The sequence below is a fragment of the Chroicocephalus ridibundus genome, chromosome 9 (assembly GCF_963924245.1).
Source record: "Chroicocephalus ridibundus chromosome 9, bChrRid1.1, whole genome shotgun sequence".
NCBI lineage: Eukaryota > Metazoa > Chordata > Aves > Charadriiformes > Laridae > Chroicocephalus > Chroicocephalus ridibundus.
The window spans coordinates 29,991,411-30,003,685 of record NC_086292.1 but is presented as its reverse complement, the minus strand read 5'-3'; the positions used below and the strand labels follow the sequence as shown (position 1 = coordinate 30,003,685).

The 12,275-nt window shown below is 38.5% G+C and overlaps 1 protein-coding gene across 1 annotated transcript in view; it reads right to left on the bottom strand.

The window, feature by feature from the left end:
* The window catches only part of ETFA (electron transfer flavoprotein subunit alpha), a 32,415-nt gene extending 20,681 nt beyond the window's left edge, over positions 1–11,734 (bottom strand). Inside the window, exons 1-5 of the mRNA XM_063347371.1 lie at positions 11,623–11,734; positions 4,337–4,486; positions 2,455–2,536; positions 2,271–2,353; positions 647–746 (exon numbers count right to left, since the gene is read on the bottom strand). Coding sequence (XP_063203441.1) covers positions 647–746; positions 2,271–2,353; positions 2,455–2,536; positions 4,337–4,486; positions 11,623–11,661 — 454 coding nt within the window. The 5' untranslated portion in view covers positions 11,662–11,734. The remainder of the gene's footprint in view (positions 1–646; positions 747–2,270; positions 2,354–2,454; positions 2,537–4,336; positions 4,487–11,622) is intronic.
* Positions 11,735–12,275: the final 541 nt, after the last annotated feature.

Genomic DNA, 12,275 nt, shown 5'->3' with positions numbered 1-12,275 from the left:
AATTACTGGGAAGCAACTTAAAAGTGCAACACAAAACCGCATTCTGGTAATGTAACTCGAAATGTAATACTACGTTGGTACATGTGGTACAATCTTGTACAGTAAAATTAAGAAACATAAGCTAATAAGCCCATATCTAAATTAAAACATGGTGTCAGACAAGCATTAGAGAAACAAGACTGAAAAAAGAATTGCAAATAAAGTCAATTAAATATTATAAAGAATTAGTTCAATGTCTTCATAATTAGGAAAAATAACCCTGCAGTATCTTAAATCAGAACTAATGCAAGTCATATTAAATAAAGCTGGACAATTAACTTAATGTCTTATGTTTTACAAAATCTGATCAGAAGTACATTAACAAAGAAATGCAGTATGTATAAAGGACATCACCAAATTCTACTAATTAAAGTGCTAGACCTGGTTTCTAACTGATGGTAGCAAAGTTGTTGGGATTACTTGCTTTCCCACACACGGAGCATCATGTCCATCCCCAGGTTTCATTTTTATGAACCACAGCGATTCAGATTGTAAAGTGAAAATCCCTATTGTATTGCAAGGTTCTAACCACAGGATTATGTAGAAAAGTTATCAATATTGGGTCCTTTATTGCACAAATACCACATAACCTTTTCTGATTACTCACCTGCATAGATAGTTCTCACAAAAGTGTCTGGTGATTGAATTTCAATAATGTCAGAAACAGGGGCAACATCAAGCTTGCCAGCCACTCTGGGAATAAGATTCTAGAAGTGAAAGATGAAAAGTTAGCAAAGGAGATGCTAAGAAAATGCACATGGTCAGCAAAAGAATGCGGGCTGTCCTGATTTTAACTTCATATAATACTGTCTGTAAGTAAAGTGGCACATACAACTGTAAGATTTTTGTAGGGCTACTCATATAGGTTTAGCAGCCAAATAAAATCCCATTATTCTAATAACATTAGACATTTTATGAGGCTTACTGTAAGTAAACCCTTAATTCGATATCTTAAATTGGGAGGCTTATTTGCTTCAATAGTTTGAAACTGAATATAGATGCAATTTACTCAGAAAATTGACAATTATGGATTGCTGAGCTCTTAGCACTTCAAGGAAAAAAAAAGCATTTTTGGAAGCTAGTTACCAGAGATAATAGGCAAAAAACTCCTGCACTCTCCACCCAAAAGCCAAAAAAATATTATTTTAAAAATTAATATTAAAATCTATATTCTCCTGCTCTGAAATTGACTCTAAAAAATTACATAGCACCTTTAGGAATGGGAAGGAGGATAAAATGAGCAACATGTATCATGAAGAAATTAATGACAGCAAGAGCTTTGCTTCCTTTTTGTCCCCCTCCTAATCTGGTACAACACAGTGCCCAGTTCTGAAATCTTTACTCACATTAAGTACTCAAAAATGGAATTGTAAGCTTTAAAACAAAATCTATTACCCTTTACTAAGACACTGCAGATCAAAAAAGAAAAAGAAAAACCAAAACAAAAAACCACCCCTAAGACTTGAGGTATGTAAAGATTTCTCTTAGCAAAATTTTAAGTATACGGACTGACATTGATTGTAAGTGAAAGTAGTCAGATGGAAGGCTGATGTCATTATTCATCCCGCACCGGCAACATTTCTGAAGTATCCTTTTTCTCTAATTTAGCAGCACCACAACATTGACCAGATTGTTAGTGCTGAGGCTCTCTGCATACTTAAAAAGACACTCCTTAACAAACAAGTTTTTAAAAACTGTATTTTCATTAATAAACATCTTTGCTAGGATGTGGATCTGTGTTATTTTATTATTATTATTCTGTCTTTACATGTAAATGTAATGTCTTTTACAGACATTTCAATTTACATGACTTGCATCATAGATGCAATTCCCCCCCCAAAAAAGAATTTGCTTACAATAGGTCTGCACATTTCATTTCAGCATGCAAATCTCAGTTTACTGTACTTTTCCTTACAATTTTCATTATGCTTTCAGATCGCTTAATCTATTTTGTGTTATTGTACATTTTGCCTTGTGTACGTAGAACTAGCTGGTTACCACTAAGTATTTCTTCTATACTGTTCCTTTGTCAAGTCAGCCCATAATAAAACTCAGACATGAATCAGTGTTTCTAACTAATGACCTCTTAAGCAAACTACTATAACATTTTTCAAAAACTCAAACCAGTCGATGGCTGACCTCTCTCAGGCATTTGATTCACACTCTTTACTTACAACAGCGTCTCTGTCTCTTTTCTACAAGAAAATTTTGATGCACTTTGATTTACTTACCTTCCCAAAGGCAGATGCTCCAGCACAAATGTGGGTGTAATTAAATTTTTTATGAGTTTCCAAAATCAAGGGAGTCAGCTCCTCTGAGGATAAAAATATATTGCTCAATATTTACAACTATCTTATTTTAAATCACAAATATAAATACCATTTCTTTTGCTTAATAGGTAAGAACTACTCTCACCTGCTAGAAATCCCTTGTATGCATCATGCTGAGCCACAAGAACTTTTGCAACACCCTGAACTTTGCTGACTTCTTGTGCTACCTATGATTACAAATGAATTATTATTAGTTTGTATTGTAACAGGCACCACAAACAAATAAAAAGAGAGAGTCCCTGCTGCAAAGAGCTGACAGATTAGAGATCAGTTAAAACTGGAACACAAAAGCATGTGAATTTCAAGATTAGAATGGAACAAAATGCAGATCTTCCAACTCACAGCATCGTGCCTTACGGGATAATGAAAATGAATTTTGTGAATAAGAAAACTACAGAGCAAATCAGACACGGGAAAGCTTGCCTCCTGTACGCAGGATTACACAATGATCTCATGATTTATTACAACAGTTGATAACAATCACACTTGAGGATTATTGCTCGGTATTCTGATACAATCAGCAAGAAACGAATCCTACCTTCTTTTAAATCAGTCAATATGTACCGCACAAGCATACAATGCAAATACAAATGTACAGCGATGTTATGATCTTTGTCCACATTTTAGGAGCAATCCTTTGTTTGCAGCGGACTCTCTGCCTACTGATGTGATGTATATTTTCAGTTCTTTATTTATGCATTTTTTTTCTTTATATTTGCAGAAGTGAAGTTTAAATGATAAAAGGGTTGTTGCAGATCAGAGAAAAGACGACTGACAGCAGTGTCTGGAGACCACATGCATCACCCCAGAACTAGCGTAGTTCTACTGAGTTTGCTGAGTATCAGTTTACTCTCAAAAATTAACAAGAGGAAATAAACAAAAATTCCCTAATAGCTGCTATAGAATATTTGTTTGAGTAACTGGCTTTTTTGCCCTATCAATACAGAAACTTTAAAAAAACCCCACAACCTTCATTTTTTGTAAAGTACTTTTTCCCAGCATGACATACATTGCCAAACAGACACCCTATACTTAGTACTAAACATCATTCCCAATCACTTTTCTACTATGCGAGTGCCAAAGAATAAGGAAACTCAAAGACAGACATATCAGGCAATTCTTTTTAAAAAAAATTTGTTTACATTTTCTTGGCTTCCAGGTCTCTACCTCGACTACCTGTGTCTTAGTTTAGAATAGCCACTGAGGTTTCTCCACCTATTTGTGAATTAGCTACCATTAAGTATGCCTCCTGCATGAGATACTACATATTGCTTTCAGAATAACAATTCATAAGCAATAGCCTACTATGAAAAATATTAGGCATAATTATTTGTACTTTTACTGTTCACACAAGAGTATATCATGCTAGAATAAAAGTGTCACTAATGTACTAACTATATTGTCTCTAGATCTTGCACATAAAAATTAGACTAACAATACAACAGCTAACATACAAGAAACTTTTTTAGACGTGAGCTGTATGACAAAGTCAAGAACCACTAATTTCAGAATTTTAGGTTGCAAACACACTCTCGCTCTGCTACTAGTAGTTGACTAGCAAAAGCAAGGTGCTCAGAAGCCCTATTTGTCACAGTGCTGTTTCAGTTCTGCTGGTTTCCATTTGGACGAGTGCAAGCTTCTTTCCAAGTTCTTAGCACTGCAGTATTTGTCTTTCAGACTTTACAGGGAAATATTGTTTTAAGAGTTAATTGTCCTTTAGTCCTACAAAAATTGCTTGCTTAAGCTTCTAACAACTGATATTGATATTCTCCCATGTGAAATGAAATCTATACCCATATTTTCAACTTCAGAAGAGAAGCAGTTCAAGTGCAGGACATTTCCGGCAGATTAGCAATTCCTGGCACAGTTCCTCTTCACTACAGATTATTTTTCAGGCTGACCAAGATGCATCAAGTATTGTTTCACCGCGTTCATTATTTCATTCACAGAAAAACAGCATTTCCTACCTTGTCACAGCTGGTACCAGCTACTAAACAAGAAACTTCACCTCCAAGACGTTTTGCAGCAGTGATAGCATTTAGTGTAATGGGTGTAAGAGTCTCATTGTTATGTTCTGCTATGACTAATGTACTCTGAAACCTCCGGAGCAGCGATGCCTTTAAAAAACAGAAAGAGAGATAGAGAGGAGTTTGATACTTAGCATTCAAGTAAAAAACTGTTCCCAAGAACATCCAATGCTTTACAGAAAGTTATCAATTATACAGACTGTAATACACTGCTGTCAAACAAAATAGGCTAAATTTAGATAATTTTTATTAGGTAGGCAGAAAAAATAAGGTGCTAAAAAGGTATAAACTTGCTTGACTTCAGCATATTTATAACATGCTGTGTTTAAACTAAAATCTCCACAAGAAAATACTGAACAATATTAAGAAAAACATTTAATACATTATATTTAGGCTCAGTTGATCAACTTAACTAAGTACCGTAAAAAGTGAAGATCAGACCAGCAAGACTAAGACACAAGGAAACCAATGGTAGCAAATAAATATTTACTTGTTGGGTTTTTTTGATTTTTTTTTTTTGTTTTGGTTTTTTGTTTGGTTGGGGGTTTTTTTGATTTTTTTTTTTTTTTACTATAGGTTTTAGCCAAAATCTAGCTACAAAACACACTTTTTTAATTAGTTATGTATAAAGCCAAAATTGCATGCAGTGGTAGGATGACAATTAAGCAGCAAGGGCTCACAGCCTGAAATCACACTAATAGAACTGTTGATAAACATCAGGATTTTTTTTTTCTATTTTCCTGTAAAACATTTGACACTTGACCACTTAGTCTACCACAATTTAATGATCCTTAAATAATATTTTTGACCAATTCACCGTCCACACAGACTTTAACTTCTAAAGCAAAAATGAAAGAAAAAAAGAGGGAGGGGGAAAAACAGCAAAGAATTGCCATGAAACCAAACCAAAATATTCTAAGCTCTGAGACTTTCCTCTCTAATTTTCAGGTGAACCTGGAAAAAGTGCTATACCTCCGAGACTAATATTAGGGTAGGGAAAGGGTTTGGGGTGAAACAGAATATTATCCTTCAAGTCTTTGTTTATCCTACATAAAGGATTCAGACTCGTGTTATGATCAATGTAATATGTAACACATGGAAAACAAAATATATTCATTAATAAGACCAAGGCACAAACACTAACACAATGCTAAAGACTGCACAGCCAATACTACTTTTTCAAACATATATTCTGACCCCATCTCCCCTCACACCAAATATGCACTTAACCACCACTTAAACTAGAAAAAAAAGTTTCAGGAAGTCTGAGCGGCTAAAATTTGGATATGGACTTCAACCACACAAAGTCTACCTACTAAACTTCACAAAGAGGAAGCAAATCCCAAGGACTTCCCTGAAGCTAATCACAGTGTAAAAATATAAATGCAAAGATAAGTTTTTGCAGAATCAGGATCCTAATTTTTCATTTTGATTAAAACAATAAGGATTCTTGTAGAAGTGCTCTGCATTTCATCTTTTATGCTTAAGGTTACTTGTTATGATTAAAGAGTCTAAGATCATTTGAAGCCAATTGCCAGTAACAAAATATTTATTGCCAATATAGATCAGACACCGTATTTTTGATTATGTTTCACACATCATTTGCAATAAAAGTTATGAGATTTTAGTCACCATTTGAAGAATAAATCCATGCTTTTGTGGCAAAAAGCCCACTTTTCCAATGATTTATAGTCATGTCACAGGGTAAAGTGGACCATGCTCCCAAAAGATTCGAAGTTTTCAAATTTCCAAAGGGAACCGCATGCATTTTAAACACGCACTCAATTCTGACTATATTGTGATCTTTTCCCTAAATAAGTACTGCACCACCAGAGGAGCTATACATCATTCTGCCAAACAATTCTAGACTAAACTGAGAAATAATTTTTTTAGCCAAGAAGAGTAAGAGCAATGGACATTGCTTAAGCAGACTGCATATTACATCACTAACTAGGTGTTACTTCTAAACTGATAATCACACATTTTATATTTGTGGGAACTGCACACTGGAAGGCCACTTTATGGCTACATGCATGACTTTTCTGAAGGCATTTCTGACAAGACCAGATTTAAAATAAAAGTCACATTCTAGATCTTGGGTAAAAACCCTGGACGACAAATAAGATTCCTATGTGAATCTGAATTTTAATATACTAACAAATGTAAACTCTTTTTTTTTTTTAACAAACAAAACAAAAACAAACTGACTTTTGTTTTTTGTAACAAAGATTCTGCAGTAAAACCAGAGGGTAATTCATCCAGCCACATACGATCCTGGAAACTGAGACTCTGCAATGAGTCAACAGAGAGGACACATATTATTTTAATGAAGGAACTTGACCAGCTGCACGTGTGCTAGAACAGCCCATTATTTCACTGACATGATTTCTCCCCCTGTACTTGGGCAGGATGTCTAGTTTCAAGCCTAGATAAAATAGGAAGATTGAGTATAACCCTAACCAGCTGACAGCAAGGATAAAAAGACAAGAAATAAGACAGGCAGAACCACCAAACTATTGAAAACAATGCCTTGAGAGGGAACAGCACTCAGCGCTTGTGCCACAGAAGGTTCCTGGTGCAAACTAAGCTCTGGAAAATCAGGCTATCCAAAGAAATAAATTACAATTAAACATCCTACCAACTTGGGCAATTGGGTGGCTTCTCAAGCACGCCAGTAAGTTATGAACACATCTGCCAGCAACCAGTAGAACCGGAAATTTGCATCACTGAGGTTTAGATATAAATTGAAGCTAGGCACCTATGCTCCCTCTACAGCAGAAACATCTAAGCTTCCTCTCTGGTGGACAGCGATTCAGTTTATACTAAAATAAACATTTATGAAGGAAAAATGTCTGGAGTTTCCAGTTCCTCCCCCCAGCATTTTCTGTAGAGCAAACCTGACTAAAAGTTGGTAAGATTAACCTAGATGCGCAGTGTACCAAAGTACCAAAGGATTCACTGAATCTATTGTCTCAAGTTTCCCCAAAGCATCTTTTTGCTTCCCACCTGAGAAACTCAGCAATGTTTTCCAAGCAGAATGTGAAAAAATTAGGTATGAGATCTGAATTTCTAGACTTCAGACAAAATAACTGAGACTACTCACTGCTACTGTCCCAGTCAAACATTAGAAATCTGGACATGCCCAGCACCTGTACGCAGATAAACCCATGCATGAGGCCAACATCCAAAGTACTCCTTCAATTTGCACAGGTGATCTGCTCTTCACAGCAACGCCAACACAAACTGAATGTACGTTGGTCTTTCAGCATGTAGACAGGTCACCTGATCAGCACACAAGCAGGCCCAGCACTTCTTAAGTACGGATTTGCTGCTTGTATGCTACAAAACATATGTATTAACAGCTGGAAAATTCCAGACAAGAGTGTTATAAACTTTGCTTGCTGCTTGGTGAGACTGGGGAGCAGACAGGTATTAATGGCCTCTACAGTCAAGAGCTGCCTGCCTGCAGCCTGCTCCTTGTAAGGCAGGAATTATGAAATCGGCTCTGTAAGTAACACATGTGGCAGACATAGGAACAAAAGGTGGGACAGGCAAAAAGCCTTTCCAGTAAATGCAAGAGCTCCAGCAGGTGTATTCTACATCGCCCCATACTCCAAACATGCATCAATATAAACTAGGCTGTTAGAAACTTCACCCAGGAAACTGAAGTTTGCTTCCCAAACTCCTCAGAGGAACCACTGGAAGTTTTGGGAACTAAACCAAACTAGAAATTCGCAAGGCAAAAGCACCTAACAACCAAACCCACAAAGGTATCTCTAGAGCTGATTTTCTTAGCTGTAAAAGCAAACTGGCCAGAAATAAAAATTTTAGAACTGCTTAATAGGAATTATGGATCTCATAGAAATCCATTACCTCTGGGCAAAACTCCCAAGAACTGACTCCAGGAGCTAGGAATTACGGTATTACTAAAGATAATGTTCCTATACAACAAAACAATGCCTAAGTCTATTAATAGACAGTCTTGTAGCTGCAAAACTTAATAAAAAAAAAAAGAAGAAAAATATTTGGGAAGCTCAGGGAGAGGAGGGCACTCTAGCAATAAAGCTTATACTTCTCCTAGAACCTCTGCACAGATCTGGCTACAGAAGAGGTCTAAGCGACAGCAATTTAACTCCAGAATACACTAACTAGAAAAACAACACTAAAGGCACCTGAACTGAAAAAGAGCTATAACTGCAGCAAAAAACAGCAAAAGAAATAAAGCATTCATAATAAGGATTTATTTAGGAAACACGGTAAAGACTTAAAATTACAAAGGAACTGAAGCAGCAATAGAAAGATGAAATACAGAATGAACTTTCTGAGATATATCCCACGCAAGCCATGAATAAAAAACAAAGCAACAAAGCTGCTTTGAAATACAGACCCTACTGAAAGTGAACTCAAGGTAAATGAACACATTTTAAAAGTTAATAGTCTGAGATTATCAATACCGACTGAAGGATATATACAAAGTATTCCTGAAGAGTACAAATGTAGCCCAGTACTTCCTGAGAAAGGTGTGTTTCAGCCTATTAAACCTATTTATCTGAGTTATCTCAGGCTAAAAAATAAAAAAAAAAAACCCACACATGCATCATGAGATACAGATGACTGAAATAAAATCCACCATTTTCAGAAACACCAAGAAATTGAAAACTCTGAACAAATCCACAGGAACTCAAAGACTCAAGAGCTATGAAAAGTGGGTCCCCCCAAAACACTGTAAAGACAAAATGAGAATACCTGTTCAATATCACTAAAAATTAAACAATTTCACTTTATTCAAAAGCTATTATATGGTAAAATACTACACTACAAAGTGAGAAAGAAAACCTGTCAGTTAAGACCACTTTTAGCTAAAGGTCTCCAACAGCTTCATAAGAACATAACTATTATTTTGTTTAAGCCAACTCTAAAGCAACTCTTGCCTCCAAAAAAACCATACTGCAGAAGCAAATGCAACTTTTACTCTATCTGGGCCTTTAAAACAACAGCAGAACCCTGAAAATCAAATACAAAGCAAAACAGTTTTCTTACAAAACAGATAGCCACAACGTCCTTCACTCTTTCACTCTGTTGCTTGGGCTTTTTGAGCAACCGTGGAGGTCAAAGTGAGGGAAACCAAGAGATTAATTTATGACTTCAAACAGCCAAGTCTAGCACTGCTTGCCCTTCATGAATAGCCTTAGGATAAACTCTAACTTCAACACAGGTTGAGTAACAACTGGATACAAAATTAAAGGCATTGGTATTATATCCACCTACAACCAACTTGGCCCCAAGCTGCTGGGTAGCATCATATAAGAAAAAAGAAAAAAAAAAAACAACACTGTGAACAAGCAAATAGGCAGACACTTGCTTATCTGATAAAACTGATTAAAAAAACAGAGAATGTTAAGGGAATATATTAATTGTTCATTGCTCTATAAAGGTAGGAGTGTATGACCTCAAAATGTCCCTTAACTAAAAGTCTGCATGACAATCCTGATGATCGCGATTTCATATCATTACAGGTTTTGAAGGGACCTCAGGAGCTCATACAAAGCTCTCCTCCATTAGATGCAAAGCAATCATATTGATGTTATTTCCAACATATCTGTCTAGCTTATTGTTAGTGCATTCCAGTGATGAAGACTCCTAGGTAACCCATTCCAAAACCTTGCTATACTTTCAACTATAAAGGATTTCTTAATGTCTATCTTGAATCTTCATAGCTATCTTAAATAGCTTTCTTGCAATTTAAGCCAACTGTTATTATTTCACCATCCATGGACTGGTGAAATGGCTTATTCCCACCTCTGCCCCAATTTTTTGTGTACTTGCAGTCACATATTCCTCCTCAGTGCTCCCATCTTTAAGTCATGCAACTCCAGCCTTTCCTTGTTGCTCATACCTTACAGGTCTCTTGCATCCTATTTTTCTCTAGACTCTTGAACTGCATGAGCATTAGCAGTGCTGAACTGGAGTTTGCTTCACTTCTCTGGCAGACTACATTGTTACCCACACACTGAAGACGCACACAATGTTTTATTGGCTTTATTTTATAAATTTATGAGTTTAGATGCAGATAGCTGATAACCAAGGAGCCAACCTCATGTTTCCAGGAGAGTAAACTGAATTGTGCAGTGATCATGAGAGTAAAGTATTATTTACACAGTGGTACCATATGTTCTAGGAGTTCCAAAGATCATCAAGACCTTTGCTCTGCAAAGCCTACAGCCTAACAATAACTGAAAGATGCCCGTGACTACAACAGTTATCAATTTTAGAGTAACTAAATCATGTGTCCTCATCTACCTTTGCTCTTCTTTTAAGCCATTCTTAGTACCCGACACTGATGAATATATCCGTAGCTACAATTTTAGAACTGGAATATCTGTAAAAGTCTTGGAGAGCTCAAAAACTTGCTAGACTTAAAGCTCTTTTAGAAGGGCTATTTACACACAGTTTTAGTGGAGGGAGTGTCTGCGTGCTATGAGATCGAACAGATATTCAGGGACATTTCATGAATCATCTACTCCAACTAACCTTGAGTTCACCTAGTCGTTAAATTTGGTAACAGCCACCATGACACATCAAGCAGCAAACAGCCTTCAAAAGCCCAGCACTCCTCACAGCTGAACAATATGAAGGTCAATATGGAAAAGCAACAAGCATTTCACATTAGCTTCTGTCCACAGGTTGTGAGGGTTAAATCAATCACATTTCTGCACAGCTGAGTTCGTGTGACTGAGAAACGCTGTGTTAACCTCTTAAAGCCCCAGAAAACCTCTCCTTTAGCCAAAAATTTCTGTGTAACGTTGTTAGAGTTTGCAATAACAACTTCAAGAGTCTTTTCAGCTGTAAGGAAAGTACTCAGTTCCTCAACTGGTGCAGACGAGGGGGGATGACAGCGAGCACTCTGAGAAAGTTATGACAACGATCCTCAACTCCTGCCTGCAATGAGCACTGAAAGGGCCCCTTCAACACCCGACGTCCCCTCAGCAACTTTATTTGTAACAGCCACAGCGCAGCAGGGAAGCGGAGTCCAGCGGAGGAGTTCGGCCTGTTCCCCCCCCGGCCTCGGACACCCCCTCAGCCACCGCCGCCGGGCGGGCCAACGGCGGAGCTCGGCGCCGCGCCACCTCTGCCCCCCGGGCAGGGGGCCCACACGGCCGGGGCGGAGGGAAGGCAACCGACCCCCTCGGCCCCCTCCCCGCCGCCCCCGGCCCGCCCGCACTCACCGCCCGCCTCAGGCGCTGCGCCGACACCACCCGCAACATGGTTCCGCCGCACGGGCCGCGCGCCGCTCTCGCGAGAGCCGCGCCACACCCCGCCGCCTCATTGGGCGGAGCGGCGGGCCAATGGGCGGCCGGGGAGACTGCCCCCCTCCCCGCCTGCCCAGCCCTCGCCGCTCCGCCGCCGAGGCAGGGGCGCGCGGTGCAGGGGAGGACAGGCGCGCGGGGGCAGAGCGAGACACGCGCTGTCTGAATTGCTGAAAATATTGAGTTTATGAGCTGTGGGTTTCGAGGTCTCAGTCTTTTTGAGCTCGCCAGGTGCGGGGATGAGAAGGAGCGAGATCCCCAGCACTTGACCCAAACTGCCCACAGGGTTATTTCATACCACGAACGTCACGTTCAGTAGAAATTAGAAAGTTTGCCGAGAAGTTGTCTCTCTCCCTTGATGGCCGCCACCCTGAGAACTTCTTGCCCCGGTGCCTGAGCCCTTCCCTCACGGTGTCCGGCGTCTGCTGTCCCCTGCTGGGAGTTCACAGCTTCCTACGGATAGAATGGGCTGGGTGTAATCCTTGGGTATTTTGTATTGGTATCGGGATCGATATTGGTTCTTTAGTATTATTAATGTTAATTATTTAGTCTTATCCTATTAAATTTATTTA